The 20,581-nt window shown below is 36.9% G+C and overlaps 1 protein-coding gene across 2 annotated transcripts in view; it reads left to right on the forward strand.

The window, feature by feature from the left end:
- UGT8 (UDP glycosyltransferase 8) overlaps positions 1-20,078 on the forward strand; it is a 91,660-nt gene extending 71,582 nt beyond the window's left edge. For both annotated transcript variants that reach the window (XM_059923505.1, XM_059923506.1), the window contains exons 4-7: positions 8,934-9,076; positions 10,532-10,608; positions 13,156-13,375; positions 17,462-20,078. In XM_059923505.1, the coding sequence (XP_059779488.1) occupies positions 8,934-9,076; positions 10,532-10,608; positions 13,156-13,375; positions 17,462-17,825 (804 nt within the window). In that variant the 3' untranslated portion in view covers positions 17,826-20,078. The remainder of the gene's footprint in view (positions 1-8,933; positions 9,077-10,531; positions 10,609-13,155; positions 13,376-17,461) is intronic.
- Positions 20,079-20,581: the final 503 nt, after the last annotated feature.

The raw sequence follows: 20,581 nt of genomic DNA on the forward strand, positions 1-20,581 counted from the left end.
GCCCAGCAGGGGACTCCACGGAATTAAAGCCATCAGATTAAGTAGGACTCTTTGTGGAATCAGAGTAACTGATGGTCATTTCGTGGTTTTGATCTGCTTTGGGATCCTCCCTGAAGGCACTGGATTGAGTATAGGGCCCACTCGACCCTTTGCGGGGTTCCCTGGGCTAGAACTGCAGGCGGGTGCCATGGGTCCCTTGCACTCCTACTTGCTGAACTAGGGGACCACGTTCTAGCTAGCGCTCTGAGCAGAAATGTAACTGATTTATTCTGTTAGGTATTCTAGACCCAGAATCTCTTTTTCTCGCTTCTCCTTAAAGAGGCCACTGTGTCGCCGCCGGTTGTCCATAACACTCATGTGTTTCCTCTTGATGTATTTGAGAGCTCTAAAAAACTGTATCTGCAGCCCAATTTTCCCTCCCAAGTTTTCTGTTTCCCACTGCTTTCTAAGTAGTTCCACTTGGATATTACACAGAAATCTCAATTCATTACGTTCAAATATAATCTCTTCTTCTTCTTCCCCCCTTCAGACCTGCTTCTCCTTATAGGGTTCTTCTCTTGGTTAATTACAGAATTATTCCAAGCCAGAAACCTGAAAATCATGCCAGCCCCATCCTCTCCCAACCCCTCACTGTCTTTGGTTCTAACAAACACGCACCTGCACCCACTGCTTCCTCTTCTCAGCCGTAGAGCCTCATCTTGTCTCCCCCGATCTCCTCATCTTATCTCCCCCGGTCTCCTCATCTTGTCCTGTGACGGTCTCCTCCTGCACCCATCTCACTCTGCTACAGCCATTTCCCTTGTCCGCCTTCACACTAGACATGAATTTTGCCTCCCTCATCATGTCTTTCTGGCATAATATTGTGATTATCACAAAGAAGCTTTCACTTTGCCTTTCCGGGAAGGAAAGAGGGCAGACAGGTGGACCGGCTGACGAACGTACCTTTATTTTCTCCAGGCAGGCCAGGTAGTTAAACTCGAATTTTAAAATGCCCAACATTCTCTTCGTTAGCTCAAATTCTAGGGAAGAGATGGTGTCACTTATCTAAGGAACTGAATGAAAAAATAAAGCAATGCATTTATTGTTTATCTTTTAAGGATGTAGATTACTACTGCCTTTCTTGATTTATGAAAAGAAATAAGTAGTGAGCACCTACGATGTCTCACAACCCAGGAAGAGAGAAAATCTTGTGCCTAAACTCACACACTACAAGGTATGTGATGTGTGTCCTCTGAGAGAGCACATCTCACAGAGTTAGTATCCTTTGTGAGAACTTTGATAAATAACTACGAGGTGAGGAGGATATGCCAGGCACCGAGGGGCAGGCTATATTTGAAGAAGAAAGAGTAGATGAGGGGTGGGAACCTGATGGGAGGTGAGGGTAGAAAGTTAGGTTGTGGCCACGTTATTGAGAATGTAAACTTTCCGGGGACAGGAATTTTTGGTGATAAATGTATTCTTTGGTGTATCAAGTGCCTAGAAGAATGCCAGGTATGGTACACAGCACGTAGTCAGTAGTATTTGCTGAATTAATGAATGGACTCCTCACTTGCCGAGACACTATTTGATAAACAAGTATTTGTTAGCCATGGTCCTTTTTTTTCCCTGCAGGAATGTGAATGTTTAGAGTTGACAGCAGATTGTTTTGGAATGTTCCAGGATCACAGATCTGTACACTACACTCACATGTGCAAAGACAACATACGCCTACTCTTTCTGCATCTTTATCCCTCCCTTTCATACCCCCATCCTCCTTGTCTGTTACAAATCATCATGCTCAAATCTCTCTCATCCTCCCCAAACCTCTGGATTCTTCATTTCCTTTTGTAACATAAAGATTTAGCTGTCATTTTTTGCATTGATTTTTTTTTTTTTCTCCTGGTGAGATTTTCATCTTTTTACACCCAGTGGTTACTTTCCATAGTGCCTGGGTACCTTGCCATGATCATATCCTTGGGACATCCTGACTGTGTGCAGTTTCTTGAAGGTCTTAAGAACCTTGAAAATTTAACTGTCTTCAAAGTCAAATCAGGGTTTCAAATTTTGCTTACTTCTTTTAATTGTAACTGTATTGGCAACAATTAAAAGCCTTATGAGAAAGAAAAAAGATACTGCAGAATCTCAGTGGAAATGAATACACCCTTCTAGGTACTTATTACATCCTCCTGAAAATGTTCACTGTGTTAATGAAGGCATCTTCTGAGATTTTTTTTTTTTAATAGAACCATCTCCTTGACATTGGTCACTGTATTGCTTCTTCAGGTTAGTTGTGGCTTAATAACCCCTTTGGATAATCTTAGAAATTACTTGACTGTTCTGAAAAACTGACAACTAGATTTGATACTGCATATAAAACATTTTTTGTACTTTTTCTCATTTATGTATTTGTTTTAACTGGCTTTATTCTGAAGAATCAAAAACATGGCGAAGAGAGTATGTATAATTCAGAGAAAATGTCTTGGTGCAGAATAACTTTATTTTTTTCCTTTTCTCAATGTGGCTATCATTTCAGACCATCATCTGTGTGTTGCTTCACAGACTTCCTGCCCTGGGAAAATAACACCATAATTTTTATGTTTCAAAGCACTTTTATATATTTGATCCCATTTAATCTTCACAATGTCCCTGTGAAGTATTATCAGCATTTTTTAAGAAGAGAAAGCTGGGCCTCAGAGAAAATAGGCACTTGATGGAGATTGCACAGCAAACTGTGGAATTGGGGTTTAAACCAAATTCTTTGCCAGTTAACTCAGTAAAAACAATGGTTAGTCCATTTTTGTTTTGAATGGTAACTTTTATAGTTTCAATGGTATTTTTAATTATTGTTTGTTTACTAAGTCTTGGCTAACTATCTTAGCAGTCGTCAAAGATCACGTTTGATGTCCCGCGGTGTTTTTAAAACATTTTATATCAAAAATGTTCATTATTCTCTTATCTACTAGATTTTGCAGAATGAATATTTCAGTTCTGTGCAGCCCACCTGACCAAATTGGAGCATTCTTTGTATCAGGCCCTTTAAAATGGGAAAAGAGGCCCATTGATATTGGTGTTGGGAACAAGAACAGAGGTCCCAGCACCCACCCCCCTTCTCCCGTCACCATCTCTGTGTAGGATTCTCTCACAGTCCAGGCATTCTTTGCCTCAGAGTGGATGGGGCTGACAAAGGATGCAGTGTTATTGGTGTCTCCACTGCACTGGCCCCCTCTCAAGGCTCTATTTTGTGGGGAGAAAGGAGTAGGTTTGGGTCATAGGCTGCCGTCAGGACAGATCTGGTGCTAACCTCCACAGCCCAGTCTGTCCCCAGGCTCGGAGCTGTTAAAGATTTCCTTAGGGGTCTATCCAGATGCTGATGTCCTCAAAATTAAGCCTAGACTGGATAGAGGTGGGCCTGTACCATCCACCTTTTCATTAGATATTCTTTCCTTGATTCTGAAGTGATGATCTTTTAAAAGCCTACTTTTACATTTCTGGAATTGGGATGTGTTTTACATTTGTACAATTCAGAGGAAGTTTTGTTTTTGGATAGGAGGCTAAGTGTATAACAAAGGAGAAAGGAGTCACCCAATGACTGTCTTCTCTAAAAGTCTCAGAATCTGCTCTCTACTCCTTCTTAGAATATTTTTTCACTATCCTCCATTTCTCGACATTGACCATGTCAAAATATTACCTGAAGTTATTGGAAGTTTTAAACTTTGGGGGCGTTTGCTGCCCCAGTCTAACTCTGGTATATCTCTTGGCTCCTGTTCCACCCCCATCTGCTGTCTCACAGGGCCAGGTTACGTTACCCACTCATCCTGAACAGCGCTCCAGGGAGGGAAGTGGGGAGGGGGAAGATGATATACTTTTCATTGCCTTATTCTTCCAACAACCAAGTCAAGGCATTTGGTGTATAATTACTCTAGGGAAAGGAATCTGGCCATACCAGGAAACACATCATGTGGACCAGGTCACAATTGTTAAAAAAAAAAAAAAAAAAGCAAATATGTTAGTATATAGCATTTGATTATGATAAATATGTTAGCCATATTTCCTTATTATGCTACTTTTTTCCACAAAGGGCATAAGACGCCTTCCCTATTTAACTCTACAAGAAGATAAAATGATTATTCTTATTGCAAGGTTGTCTTTTCAAAAGCTATGTATATAAAATTATAGCAAAGTATAGGTAAGTATCTAAATTGGTTAATTTAATTGCATAGAAATGGAAGTATTCATGGTCATAAAGTGAGAGAAGCACCTGTGACTATTGCTGCTTTCCTGCTCAGTATTTGTTCTATTCCTGTGACGATTTTGCTTTTACTTACATTGTGGAAATGGCAGAGTTTTTCCCCTGGACAATAAGCAGGAGAAACCATAGAGACAGGCTCTGGGTTTGGGTCTGTGATGATGGCTGAGAGCCTGGGAAACTCAGCAGAGCCCGGACATCCATGCTCTGTTCCTGCCCTGCCATCTAGTGGACCAGCGAGCGTGCAGTGCTGGCCAACTAAGTATAAAGGACTGAATGCAATTACCAAACTCGTATGGTACATGATGTGAGGTGTGTATTCTGTACATATATGCACAAATATCCATAACATACATAAGAAAAAGTGGTACTGCTAACACGTGGCAGTTGATGTGTTTAAAAAACAAAGTCCTTAAATGAAAAGTATTGAGAAATCTATCCCTGCAAATATTAAAATGTATTATAAAATAGCAGTAAGTAAAACCCTTTGACAGGACACAGGAATGGATGGATAGATCAGTGGAAAAGAATAGAATTTAGAAATTGACTGAGAGGGTGGCATTTCAAATAAATGAGGATAAGATGAAATACTCTGTAGTGTTGAGAAGGCTGGCTGTTTGCTTAAAAATAAAGATGTATCGCAGTCTCATTCTTTCCTCCAAAAAAAGTCTGGTGAGGAAAGGTTAAAAATTAAAGACATGAAACTATGTAAAATTACTAAAAAAAAAAGGTAGAGCTATTTAAAAGATAATCTTAAAGTGGGAAAAGTTTGCTAAATAATTGGAAAATAAACCCAGAGTCCACTTAGGAAAAGGCATTTTATCCTTCTAGCAAAACAAAATAGTTGACAGAAAATTATACAGCAATAATACTTAAAGGGAAATACTACAGTCAATTCTTAAGTTAAAATCAATTAAGTAATAGTATATTGACAGCATCTAATAGAGTACAGACTACCGAGAGAACAAGAGATGAAAACAATTTGAATTTACGTTTCTCTGATTATCCATCTGAGGCTAAGCATCTATCCATGTTTTATGCCATTTGCTCTCCTTCTGTGAAAGAGGTGTTTTCTCGTGTTGTTTGCGGGGTTTTTTTCCTCATTATTTTGTTTTAGGTATTAATTCTTTGTTTTGTGTGTTACAAATACTTCTGCATCTATTTATTATTCTTTTGCTTTTTAAAATGTCTTTCATACTCTAGAAGATTTTTGTTGTTCTACAGTCAGATCTGTCAGTCTTTTCTTTATGACTTCTGGAGTCTGTGACTGGCTCAGGAAGGCCTTCCCCACCCCAATACACTAAAATTATCTTTGGGGGTTTTCTTCAAGTACTTCATATATTTTAATTCAATTTAACTTTTTAATCCTTCTGTAATTTGTGTTAGTGGAGGGATCTAACTCACTATTTTTTCTGAATCAGTAGCTGGAGGCCTCCTTTCTCCGCTGATGAAAACGCTGACTTCCTATCTTCCTTCTCCTAATAATGAAGACATGCATTGTGATGGTTCTAGATTCTAGAGTACATTTTAATATCTTGAAGGGTAAACTCTCTGTTCTTTTTCAAAAATTTCTTGGCCTCTCTTGTACATTTTCTTTTCTAAATGAATTTTAGGCTCAGCTTTTCAGGTTCCATAACAAGCCTTTCGGAATGTAGGCTGAGGATGCACTGAACTTAATTTTATAAAAAATCAGCATCTTCATAACTTTGATGTTTCCTTCCCAGCCCATGTTACATCTCTCCATTTGAATAGATTTTCTTTTTTGTCCTTTGGTAAAATTTTCTTGTTTTCTTTATGTGCATCCTTAGGTTTACTCTAGTCTTAAATATGTATTATTTTTGTTGATATTGTGAGGGTTTTTTTTTTCAGTCCAATTTTTTAAGTTGGTATTTGCCCCAGGACAGGGGGTTTCTAAAGTATCTATATTTTTAACAGTGGTAAGTTTCTAGAATTGGGAATTTTTTTTAACATTAATTACATGTATTATGAAGGGGGGGGTTTAGTGAAGAGTTGTTATTAAATCAGTTTATATTTTATAACTGATGGGTTCTTAAATTCCAGAAAATACGGTATGTATATCTAGAGTTGAGATGCCTCCTGGCCTTCCAGCCCTTTGGAGACCTAAGCACACTTTTTGTGAAGTTCTGGTTCCAAAGCCTTCACCACAAGTTGAGCAAATTCTAGATCCCTTCGGCCTCTGGCTCGTGCATCTAGTCATGCTACCAGAAGGTCACTGTATCAGCCAAACCCCAAACCCAGCCCCTTCTATGTTCCCATAAAACATCAGTCCCCCCAGACATTTTCTGAATTGAGGCTGCAGATTGGTGATCACAGATCACGGGGAGGGGTTACATCCCCAAGCGGCCCAGTGGCCCTGCCCCTCACTCTCTGTACTCCCACCTCTCACTCCCCTGTTCCGTCTCCAGCTCAGGACCTAGCAGTTGGGATATCACCTCGGGGCCTCACTCTCCCCTCTAAGCCAAGTGCAGTATTATCTTCTAAAAATGCTGAGTACTTTCCCTGGAGGGAACCATAATGAATAAAATTTTCTCTATTCCCTTCCATACAAATAAAGATTATATACTTGAATATATTCTTGTTACGGCTAATGACTATGGTAGGAAAAAAGCTGGAAAAATAGGTTTATGAATTTCATTTTGTATCATGCAAAACAAAGAACAAACATGTATACAAAGAGTCAGTTGAAACTCAAAGACCTTTTAAGTCCTCGGGAAACGAAATTTAAATAATGTTATTCCCATAACGCTTAGTATTTCTGAATGTAAACATTTTGTAAATGGCATTGACCCTGAAATTTTTGTCTTTAGAGAATTGGATAGTAGGTGATAAATTATTTGAAGACAAACCATAGGCAGAAAACACCATATGAATTCAGATTATTCAACTGTGCAGATTATTCTATTGTTCTAAGTATATCTGGCTTAAGACTATATATAAATTGAAAATTCTAAATCGGTTTGTTTTGTTTCCTACTTTGAATCTACAAGTTATGCTGTTAAATTTTCAGCACGTGATAGTCTTGGTAAATGTGGTAGAATATAAGTTAAAAGCTTTAATCCACAGTTGATATATTCTCGATTTCTTTTATATGTTCATAAACAAATAGAGTTTCCTAGAAAATGAGGTGTTTTGATAAGGTTTTCTTCCCTCCCGAATAATTATAGCCTATTTTACTCACTCAGTAGCTGGAAGGATGTACCTCCTTTCCATCATCACTCTTGGTCATATAATGACACTATTCACTAATTGATTTGAGGCATAAAATGTGGTCCTCTCTTCCCTGCTAAGAATATAAGTGGGATAGAGCCAGTTAACACAGAGTTCATTAAGTGAGAAAAGGAAAAGAAAAGGAAAGAAAGCAAAGAAAATAAAGACATAAAGAGGGCTAACATTCCATATAAATACTTAGTATTGAGCTATGTGGTGATGCCATTGCGATGATACTTCTTACTGTACTTCTTACCTCCCAGCTGCAAATCAGGTTATGCCAGACAGTGGTGTGAAATGCAAAGAGCACGGGCGACACAGTCGTCTTGGTAACTTCTTCATCCTGAACGAGAGACCTACCGGGTCTGCGAGATAATAGCAGTGACAGCTTGCTCTGCACATTATGAATACACAGTGGGTTTGTCCCGTTTCCATGACTATATTATGGCATAGGTGTTGCCAGTAGACAGCATGTTTGTTTTCCTTACAACGGAATTATGTGTTCTTCAGAGTGCTGTGGCTTTATTCATTTTTATATGGGAAACTGAAGCTCAGTGTCTTTGACAAAGACTTATTCAAAGGGATAACTTACCATAAAAACAAGCTGGTGCCTACAGAATAAAATCAAGCAAGGGTGGCATCCCTTAAAACGAACTTCTTTCATCTTCAGTTAAATCAATAATACTGGTAGAAATGTGTCAATGTGTCTTCCTATGAAATGAGTATTCCTGAAATTTGACAGTTGTCCCTATTTAACATCAGATATGCCATGGCCCCTTATCTATTAGCTGTAGATGGACATGTTTGAGAATTTAGCATTTTCCCACTCAATGAGAGAAAGCTTCTGCTCAGAGATTTCCAGAACCCCTGGATGCCTCACTATACAGTATGCATGATTTCTATTCTGTGTGAGTTGAAGAAATAATTAGAGAAATAGTAAAACTTGTTAGGCCTATGGATGTTTGGAACTATTAGCTACTTCCTTCTCTTTCTCAGTCATTAATACAGTATGCTCTTCAGAAATGAAAATTATCAAACTTAGACCAAGATAAAACCAGCCCACTCCTAAAATAAAAGTCTCCCTGGGTGGGTATGGGGGGGTGGTAGTTAATGTCTTTGTCATGTGTCTAATCTTTCACTTATGTCCTCATACAAATTTATCTGACCATGTTTTAAACATGAGTTTCAATTTTTTGTTTTTTTACTTCTGTCTGAGTTCTTAGGTCATTAATTACTGATTTTTTGTTGTTGTTTATTGATCTTAACCAAATGAACTATCTGCCCTCCTTATTTTAGTTAACATCGTTCAGTGAAATTTTTTTTTAAAAAGCAGTTATCTAAAGGAAGATATTATATTATCTTCACTATTTAATTGTTTAAGAAAATTGTCTGAAGGCTTTTTAAAAACTGGGCTGTGATGACACTGGTTATGAACTGTATTACTCCTTCATAAAATTAACTGCCACATTTTGATTTGCAGGATCTCCAAAGGTGGGTAAATGGTGCTAATCAACATGGCTTTGTCCTGGTGTCTTTCGGAGCTGGTGTCAAGTATCTGTCAGAAGACATTGCTAACAAACTGGCAGGAGCTCTGGGGAGATTGCCCCAAAAAGTGATTTGGAGGTAAGGTAATAATATAGATTGTTTCTTCACTCTTGATTTTCCATATCCTCTTACTTGGCCCGCAGGTCTGAGTAAGCACAGCCCATTGATTCCCTGGCAATATTACCAGGATGCCTTTGACTTTTCATTTTGTTTCTTAGTGTATCGAAATCAAAGGATTAACTTATATAATACTCTGTGATGGATAAAAAGACATCTAGCCCATAGCATAAAAAGAAGATCTGATGCACAATGATGTATTTTTGTGATGGGTGCATTTTTATGTTACCTTCATTTATACTTCTATTATTTATTGTCACTTAAAAATGTGTAATTGCATGCATTTCTATATACTCCTTCAAGTCAGTGTTGGAATGAGGAAAAAATGATGGATGAATGATTAAATAGGTAAAATATTTCATGGAACCTTTTGGGCTCCCACTTTGTCTATAAATGCTTTCAATTTCCTTTATCCAAGAGACCAGGCCTATAAAAATACAGTAACTTGCCAGTTAATGCTAGTCAAAACAGACCCCACTTCTTTTGGGAGGCACTGCCAACATGTTTCTGTCTCTGGAGTTTCTAACCCAGTGTCTAAACTTGGATCTGAACACTTATTTAGTGTGTATTTACTTAGTACCTGTCCCCACCATTGGGCTCTAGGGATACAGCAGTGATCAAGGTCGGCCCCAGTGTCAAGCCATTACAAGTAGGCTCTGATTAATAGGGGTTTTTCCTTTGTAACACCTGTGGGAGGATTAGCTCCTACTTCTCCTGGCTAAGCTATGAAATGGATACATATTTTATTGCAGTGGTTTAAGATCTCTCCCTTTGGATTCCAGCCCTATTGGATTTCTTCTGTTAGGCTTAACCGAGAAAGTGCCCCTTCTACTTTATTTGGAAGAGTTTGTATCTGCTCATTTCAAACTCTTGCCATTCTCTCAGTTGATAAGCACTTTATGGTTTATCTTTCAAAGAGCAAGGCAGGAAACAGCCTAATTATGTCCTTTGCCCCACAGAACTGTCTTTGGGGCCCAGCTAGAGAAGAGTACTTCCTGCTTTCTTCCAATTCTCGAGCCTTCCCTCAGTTTCTGGGTGTCCAGATGGGAGCTATTGACTGCCCAGTGGTGGCCCTTGCTGGTCCTTCCTGTTTCACCTTCTAGGTGCTGGTAGAAAATGACTTTCTAGCATAGGGTCATTTGGTTGCTATTTTCCGCATCTCTGTGGATAGGTGAGGAGAGCTGAAGGAAAATAGATCTCAGTATAATCAGAGTGTTTCTTATTTACCCCTCAGTCAGTGAAAATGTGAAAAAGAAACTGAAATTTTTGTTGTTACTAAAACATGGCTTCCCTCTTAAGAATATCAATGAAAGATCATGTAACATTTATTTTAAATCCAAAAATTTAACCAGAGAGTTCATACCAGGAGTGAAGTGTGATTTTTTTGGAAGATTCATAGTCTGGTGTAAATTTCAGGTTTTCTGGAACCAAACCAAAGAATCTGGGAAACAACACCAAGCTCATAGAATGGTTACCACAAAATGACCTGCTTGGTAAGTCAGTGACATGTGGGCGCTTACTTGGCTTTTAGATTTTAATTGTGTAAATGTGAGTTTATACAATACATGTATGGTGTATGATAGAATCATTATGTTATCTAGTGCGTTAAGTCCTAGATTTCAGACCAACAAGTCAAACCTTTAGTTATTGGCAAATAATTTTAAAGTATAATCATTTAGGCCTATAAATTAAAATTTTTAGACCAGTCACAAATTTTAATTTTCTGAAAAATATACTTAATACTATATAAGCTAGTGGTGAGTAAAGTTATACCTAGTTATGCCGATCAGCTAAAAGTAGTAAAATTAAAACAGTGAAAATTTAGATGTATGTCATAGTTTTACTACAGATGTATCCGAGAACCCAGAGAAATTTGAAATTATTCATTTGTTTGAAGCCACAGAGAAGCAGGAAGCCAAAAACACAGTCAGTTTATTTTAACTTTACTTGGATTATCTGCCTAGATTTTACCCTAAATCACTGGGTACTTTGGAACACTTTATTTCTTTTGATTTATTTATTTCTTGGGGTTCTGATCCTCAACTCAAAATTAAAATACCAATTATATGCATATCTTTTAAGATATCTGAATCTAAATCTAATTCTCTTTAATAAGCACAGATAGTAAAATGTAAATTGTTTCATTCATTAAATCTCTAGGAAAATATAAGGCCATATTATCCTTTAAGATAATACTTATTAAGGAAATTATAAAAATGTTACTGATTTTGGCAATATCAACCATCATTTGTTCAATAATACTAATCTAACAGATTATGTAAAAGTAGCTTTAAGTTATATTCTTAAAAATAGACTTTTAAAGAATATCTTTTAGAAGCTAAATTGACCCCCTAAAAACCTGCAAATTGAATTTTGTAACTAAAAAACAGTAAGAAAAACAGTAAGTATATATATAAATAATTCCTTTTGTTTAGTTTATTATAAATGTTATTCTATAAATGGTAAAACTGAGAAAAAAATCATAAGACAGTTTACCTTTTTTGATGTTTGTATTTTTTTTCTTTTTCTTTTTTATGTCTTTACTATTATGACTTCAGATTCCATAGAAGGTAGGAAGGAAGCAGTAAATTTAAATAAGATATCTTGACCGTCAGCCATCTCAGTTCAGCAGGGGACACTGCTGTCTGGGAGCCTCTAAATTGGTCTCATGGCTTTTTTCCTGCGAGGCTCTACAGCGAGGTGTAGCTACACCCAGAGGCCCTCCTCAAGTTCACATCTCTTCTGGGTTCCTCAGAATCTCAGCTCTCTGCCTTTTCTGAGATTAGCATCTTTTTTAACTCTAGCCATGACCTTTGTGGGTCCTCTGTTGGTTTCTAACTATGCTCAGAATATTCCTCCAGGATGAGAAGCAGGAACCAAATCAGTGTGTCTCCCCTCCCCTCCTCTCACGACACTCCCCCCTGCTCTCCATACACCAGCTCTGCATTATTTTTCACTGCTGGGCTTGGTGATAATAAAGTTTTGTTCAAAGAAAAAGGGTCGGTTCTACTACTGAAAAGAAAGTTTGAAATCCACTGCGAGGGTCGATCCCTTAGTTGGGCTGAGTTGAGAAGCCGCTTGTGGGTCAGAGCAAGAGACACTGAGTGACCAGCCGCTAGATGTTGAGGTGGGAGAGTCCTGGAGCCCCACTGAGACCCAGGTTCACACACAGTTCGTTTTTTTACTTGATGTATGTTTATTTTAAATGTTTGTGTTTTTGCAAGCTATAATTCCTTTCTGGCCATATAGCACCTATCCTGAGTGCAGTGTTTCTTTGTCTTACACTTTTTATGCAAAACTTTCTGCTCAGAAGGAGATCTGGATTTTTAAATATCTCATTAATTTTGATGAATTATCTCTTTTATCTCCATGACAGCTAGATATTATGTGATGTCCCATCTCTTACAACTAACTTTTGTAACTGTCTGTCCCTACGTGTTTTTATACCTAAAATGTAAAATCAGACCCTAAGATTGTGTAGCACAGATGCTGATATGACTTGAATGTTGTAAATGCTAAGCACCATACAATGTTCCTCTTTGGATAAGCACAGAAACTCTTCATGGACATCTGGAATCCAGCCCCACATTTTTACATATGTTTTTTTTGCAAAGTGTGTTTGACTTTAATATAGATAAATGCTTGAGTAGCCAGAAAGTGGGTGTCTGTGTTTAGTAGAATGTGGTTGCCCCCTGGTACTTTTTGTCATTTCTTGCTTTCATTGATATCCTGTTAATTATTGGCCATTTGAATGCAGTTGATATTTGTGTTTTGGGAGAAGATATTGTGATAAAATTCTTAAAGTTATAAATGTTAGCTTAAAAATGGCTTTTAACTGATATATATAAATCAGATAATTATGTATATAACAAGCATTGTAATTGGTATAGAGCAAGAATCTGTGAAACTGTGCCTTTAAAAATCCTGTATCTGAAATGCATGTTTATTATAATATCAGCTTTTAAGAAATTTCTGGAAAATCTCTTCCTAGAATAATACACAATATTCTAAGTTGTTTTCTTTTTTTAATCCTTCTTTAGGGCATTCAAATATTAAAGCCTTCCTGAGCCATGGTGGTTTGAATAGTATTTTTGAAACTATGTATCATGGTGTTCCAGTAGTGGGAATCCCACTCTTTGGAGACCATTATGATACCATGACCCGGGTACAGGCAAAAGGTATGGGGATACTGCTAGAATGGAAGACAGTTACTGAAGGAGAGCTGTATGAAGCCCTAGTGAAGGTTATCAATAATCCCAGGTAAGGTTTCAATTAATATTAAAGCAGATGAAATATATATACCACAGCACATTGTCAATAGCTGATTATTACCAGTAGGTTGTTAATAAACCAATTATAGAAATATCCTTTAGATTCCTGGGTATAATGCCTTGTGCATGTTTCTGTCATTTGAAAAATAGAAATAGCAGTCATTTGGCCAGCCTTGTATGACCTTGAATAATATTCTACCAAGGTTTGACAAACTAAGGAAAAACTACCATGGGAACCGGTGGGTCCCTACTGTGTGTCCATTTTTGTGTCCTTTATCTCATTTTGATGCTCATAAAACTATATATCACCGTTCTCCTTATTCATATTATAGAGATGAGGCACTTGAAACTCAGAGAGCTTACGTAATTTGCCCATAGTTACAAAGCTATTAGAGTAGGAATTTGAACCAGGCCTGTCTGATTCCAAAGCTGGTGCTCTTGATACTGCCTGGTGCTGGGTTTCCCTAGTGCGGGGCGTCAATGAAATGCCGAGATTTTTTTACTCAGGTGAATGACTAGTCAGAATCTTTATTTTATTTTTTTTCTTAAATTCTTGATGTGTCTTGAGTTAACCCAGTTCACAACTGAGCCTGAAAGAGTAGAGAGTTGGCCTGTGTAGTTTTAAAACAAAGCAACAATATTTCCCATTTTTATGTGACATTTCATTGATCTTGCCTTTCAAATGGCATTAATGTCTGAAGAGTGTGAGCTTTTTCTGTTTATACCCAGGGTAGATGGCATAACACTAGACTGAGAAACGCTGCCGTATTCTAAGAAACAACCAACAATAAGAACAATTCTTTCATATAAAGCGATGTAGCTTTTATGTAAAAGGCACTGCAGTTCATCATGCTGTCTTATGTGGGCTTAGAGGCGGCCTTCATGTGCTGACCCCTTAGAGGATCCAGTGTCTTGGTCGCAGCTCTTGGCACTTGGATCAGTATGTTTGCTGATCTGAGGTACCTGAATATGAGATCCCTTCGTCTGTGTTCTGTAGCCTTTCTTTTAAAAGTCTAGTGTTTTTCAAAATGTGATGTTCTTAGGGAAGATGATATGTATCATACAGGCTTTTAAAGGAAGATTTGTAAAATGCAGCCCTCAAGGAGAGTTTGCAGAGAGATAGTGGCAGAGCTGCCGAGATTGGGTCGGTTATGCAGAAAAAGCAAAAGTCTGGATTATCCACACAAAATCAGTCTGGCTGTGTTCTGTGAGGTGTAAAAGGGGCCAAATCAGAGACCAGACTATAGTCTTAGGTCACACTGCGATTAAATCCCAGCTATGCCATCTTCAAGTATACATGTGTGCTTGATTTCAAAATAGGTTTTATTTTGTTCAGTGAATGAATTTACATTCTTCCACAAAGTATCCATATAAGATAAATAGTTATTTGCATATAACCCTTGAAAAGTTTAAATATTTAACTAAAGCCTTTTGCACATTCAGGGTAGGAAGATGTCTTTATTCATTGTAAAAATGACAATGATTCAGGTAGTATGTTCTTTGCTAAAAGTAATTATATGTAAACTTAAGGCATTTATCTTTATTTGTTTCAAATACATGATAATGTTCCATATTTAACATGCCATAATTATTGAAAAGGCTGATTTGATTCACTAATATTGTGTCCAAGATATTCTAGTTTAAACCAATAGTGCTAAAGAAGTATTACTTCTTTCTTTTTTACTCAACTTAAACCATGTCTTCCTTCTTCCCATACTAGTTGTTTGGATTTATTTAATGAAAGCTATTGCTTTTGTTCTTTGGAAGGAATTCTTTTGAATCTGGAGATTTTATTAAAGCAAGTTGTAGAGAAAGATGGGTAGTTAATCCTTATGAACTTAACACATATCCAGCCCGTGGTTATTACTTTTGATAGGAGACACTTCCCCTTTTGTAAAATAAAATGTGCAAGTCACATGAGCCCCTTACAAGGTAATTTGTTTTATTAAAAGTAATTTTATCCAAGACATTCGAAAGAGTTTAGAAGTGGCCTTAAGTGACCATTTTAATCACACTGTTCTTTTTTTTCCCCACAAACTTTATATTCCTACTGGAAGAAATTTTGAGTTGTAAAGCAAACTATGCTGAAAGGACAATGCCACTTGCTACCTCTGAAAGGGAGAATCTTGGAAAATTGGGCTGGTTAGTGAGCAGACAGCTTTATGAGTCTGCTCTTGGGGAGAAGTAAAGGTCTGAGTGATGAGTCCTTACTCCATACTCACGTAAGCTGAGGCAGGTAAGGACTGGTTCTGGACCAGTGAACCTATTGGAATTTCATAGGTGGCAATGAAGCCAGATTCCCTGCAGAAGGATCTTTGTCACATGCAGTCTGTTTAATCATCTCTAGAGAATGGGCCATATTCTCATGACATTAAGGTACCTGAGGACCAAGATTGTTTTTCATCCTCCTTCTTCTATGTTAAAATAGAAGGTTGAATTTCATTTTCTAAGATACCATGTTTTACTTCTGTATTTTAAAGATGCCCTTTTATCCTGTAAGAATTTTCTCACAAAACAGAGTAATCAAACGTTTCTAATTTACCTTTTGCCATTGATAAGAAATAATGATAGATTACAAAGCAAGCCCTCTTAATAGTACAAGGAATATTACAAGGATGGCCTCTTAATATTTGGGTGAGGTTTTACACTTTTAAAGCAACTGGGTTTATTATATAACAGTAATTTTGTTGTAAGGCTAGAAAATGTGCTTTTTCTTTTAAAAAATTTACTTATATAAGTATTCAGAATACAAGAAAACAATTAAAAATAACAATAGGTAACAACATTTTACAGTGTTCTATAGTTTTTTCACAAACTTTTCAACACATGGTAGACAGTACGGCTTAGGAGAAAGATCATGGACCCTGGGAGGCAGGAGATTATGGCCATGAGGGCAGTCTTTTGGATGATCTTCCCACCATCAGTCTCTTCCTTTTTTTAATCCTCTCCCCAAAGCTCTGGTTTAAAGCCAGTCTCTCTGATTTAATGGTCTTTGATTCTAAGAACAGGGCTGCATATCTTGTCATTCTGAATACACGCGAAGGAGCCTCACGTTCCAATCTAACTTCCAGCCAAACACCCCTGTGCTACATACTCTTTCCAGATAAATTTGTTCTGGGCATACTCTTGCTCTCCCACCTTTATTACTTAGTTCACACTTCTCTTGGCCTAGCAAGCTTTCACATGTCCAAACTTGTTCCTGTATAAGGCACAGCTCGAGGGCCACACCCTCCATGATGTGTTTTGTAATCCTTCCATGTGGAAATTATTTCTTACGTTTGAACAATGCAAACTCTAATCAGAGATCCATGCTCAAAGGGGCTTTGTGCCAAAGATTGGCATATAAATGTACAGTTAAATATTTTAAATTAAAATGTTTACATTATATTAGATCACTTTTTGTGATGATCCTCTTTAGCTGATTTTTATCAATCATTTAAGAGTGTTTTCTTTATACGTATGTATATACATATACATATATGTATCTCTACTGCATATAATGTCACATATGGCTTCATAGTGTTTGTCAACTCCTTTTCATCTATTTACTAAATATAATAATCTCACTCTGTCACCTAGTGCTGTTTTAAATCAGAACAAAATTAAATGTCACTGCTAAAAAGAAAAGGTGTTGGGACAAAATTCTGCATTTTTTTCCGCCATCCCTCTGTTTCAGAATCTAATAAATTCGCTCCTCTTCCTGGTTGAGACTCATTGATTAATAGTATTTAAAAGCATATGAAGAGAAGGATTACGTGTATATAAGAGGCATGGTCTAGTGTAGAAGGAGCATGGGATTTGGAGTCAGAAAAACTTGAATTTGAATCTCAAATTTGTAATCATGGTTAGGTCACTTGGTCTCTCTGATTTTCATTTTCCTTATCTGTGTAAAACTTATTTTACTGTGTTAGTATAAGGTAATGTGTTGAAAGCACTTATCACAGTGCCTGGCACATACTAGGTACTTAATACAGGATAGCTATTTTTATTATTTTCCCTATTTTTAACTTTAAGGAGTTATGATCCTGAGCCTTGTAGCTACATGATCATTCTGTGTCTTACCTCCACCTCATAGCTACCGTCAGAGGGCTCAGAAGCTTTCAGAAATCCACAAGGATCAACCAGGTCACCCTGTCAATCGGACTGTCTATTGGATCGATTACATTCTCCGTCACAATGGAGCCCATCACCTACGTGCCGCTGTCCATCAAATCTCTTTCTGTCAGTATTTTTTACTGGATGTTGCCTTTGTGCTTTTGCTTGGTGCTGCCTTGTTTTACTTCCTCTTGTCCTGGGTCACAAAATTTATCTACAGAAAAATCAAAAGTTTGTGGTCTAGAAATAAGCATAGCACAGTTAATGGACATTACCATAATGGAATCCCCAATGGCAAGTATAAAAGAAATGGCCACATTAAACATGAAAAGAAGGTGAAATGAGCCAACAGCCCACCTGATAGTAACAAATCTCTTCAGTCATTGAATTTTTATTGCTATAATTTAGTCTAACAACTACTAAAAGGAAAACATCAGTAAACAATTCTAACACTCCCTTATCTGATCTTACTAATGAAATTCTGTGGAATTAAGATGGCTGTAAAAAGCACAAACCTAAAATGCAAAAATGTATTTTATTCGAATACTGATGCAGAGAGTTTTGGCACTGAACCTTTTAGAAGCCTTAATTATTCAAATCAGTTAAGTGACCATGTCAGACTTTAGTTTTAAGTCTTGATATATGTGTGTCCCGGTTAAGGAATGGTTTCTTTTCTCTTAAAAAGATTTGTTTGTGTATGTATGTGTGTGTGTGTGTGTGTGTATGTTTCCTAATTAAGATTATTTCAGCCAGCTGCTTGTTATATTTGTTGATGGTACAACACATTCAAGAATGAAATAGAAAGCCGGTTAGGATACAAATGTTTCTCTTCTAAAATTTAATATATGGGAGCTCAGAACACTAAAATGAAAGAACACTTTTCCCTCAAAACTGAATGCAGAGGAAAAAAATGAAAAGATAGGTGACACTGGTTTTTGTATTTTAGGGTTTTTTTGTTTATTCATTTTAGGTTTTTTGTTTTGTTTTAGTTTTACTTTTCTTACAGACTGTGGATACTTCTGGGGGAAAAAACATACAATTAAGTAAATGTATAAATTGGTTGTCACGTTTTACTTATATTTTCTCCCTACCAATAATTTGCCTCTGGGAGAATTTTATAGTTTTTTTCTATTTCATTTTAATGAGTAACAGTATTTTAAATGTATAATTAAAACAAAGCAACAAAGCTCTGACTTTTGTTCAGAGTACTGAAGATAACTGCTTATATGGCATCTTTAAACAGGGTTGTTATTTGAATGTTTTGTAACTGTTTGATGGCTTTTCTGTAATGTAATTTTTGAATGTTCAGGTGTGGTGTTTCCAAAGTTTTAACTTTAAAAACCCACCTCCTTCATCCTATTTTGTTGTCTGGGCCACACAGTCTGTTACATAGGTGCCAACATTTAATTCTTTTCATTGGAACATTTGCTTTTCTCCATATTGGTACCTGCTTTGTCTGAGAGGTTTGAGATCTGGTTACCAAGTCAAACTTTACATGATATACAGAAGTGACAGAGAAATTGTACTACTTGTTTGTGAAAATGAGTTCCCACTCCCCTCCTCACTGCCTTCACCCCCACTTCAATCCACTGTGGCTGACATGGGACAGGAATAGTATTCATTTGAGGATAGGGGTGCAAGTCACAGATATCACAAAGTCGGGACCTCCCAACTGAACCATTCACTTGCTGGCAACTATGAGTTTATTCCCTGCCATTCTGTTTACTTAGCATTTGCACTACACATGTTGAGTGTATGCTTTATTTATTTGTAGTTTGAAATCTTATGTCTGACAGCTGAGAGTAGAAAAATACATTTACCTAATGACATTCGCTAACATGGAAAGAGTTGTGAAAATTCTAGAATGCTTAAATCCTTATCGTACACTATGACATACAACTTCATCACACTCCCACCAGGAGCCACTCTCCTGTACTTAGAAATAATGTCACAAGTAGTTTTCTAATGTACAATGCAGGCAAATATATTGCTGTCTGAATACTTGAAGAAATGGTATTACACATATAAGCCTATTAGTTATACCTTTTCACAATCTTATAATATTGCCGTTAAAAGGGAAAAAAGACACAGGCAATGAATGGTGGGATGGCAACAGGACTTAGAGTGTATGAATGAGTTGATTTTGCTTTTTTGGAATTGGATAAAGGTGACAGTAGGCATTCACTGGATGATTAAGCATAAATTAATCTCCACTGTGATAAAAACTTAAACAATAAACATTATTTAAAAATAGAGAAATGTTGTTGGAATAAAATTTTTATTCAGATTTTATTTCACAATATTATGTAAATCCATTATAAACATGTTTCTGAGACAGGTCTCCCAACCTTTATATGTGTATATGAGTGTGAAAACAGTGTTACATGTGAGAATTTTTTTTTATTATTATTAAACAGAGGAATTTACCTTACAAGTGCATCAACATGGATCTTAAAATTGTCCCATAATTAAGAATGTTAAGTGTAGGTATTTACTGATCATTGTTGTTTTTTTTGTTTTTTGTTTTTTTAGTAAGCTTATTGTTAGCCAGTTTTGGTAAATAGAGTGATTTTAAATTTTCCACGCTTGGGCTAGATTCTCTAATAAAGTAAAGTTTTCAAGAAGGTATTTATTCATTTATTTTTTTAAAAAGAACCTCTGCAAGTATTTCTATCGCTGGTCATCATATCAAATGCAAATGAGAATTAAGACATCAATCGTTTTTCCTCTAGAGCCATAACTTTTAATATCCCTCCACATAGACGTAGAGGCAGAATTTGAATGTCCGGGATTGGAGGGGAGTGATGTTTGGGTTAAAGCGGTGGTTTATGATTGAAGTTGGAGAAAGCTAGCGATTCTCTCTTGAGGATGTAGACACTTTGTATAACAATCTGGGGACATTCTCAGACTCCCAAATACAACATTGATATCTTCTGGCAAAGTCTCCGGTGGTGTTTATCAACTTAGGTTTGGGAGTACTGTCCTTAATGAATCACCTCTGAACCTTACCTATCCAACAACTTATTGACCACCTCTCCCCGTAGATTGTGATACCCAACACCCCTCTCCAACTGCTGGAATCCACCACACTAGATCCTCA

The sequence above is a fragment of the Balaenoptera ricei genome, chromosome 5, assembly GCF_028023285.1.
Source record: "Balaenoptera ricei isolate mBalRic1 chromosome 5, mBalRic1.hap2, whole genome shotgun sequence".
Classification (NCBI taxonomy): domain Eukaryota; kingdom Metazoa; phylum Chordata; class Mammalia; order Artiodactyla; family Balaenopteridae; genus Balaenoptera; species Balaenoptera ricei.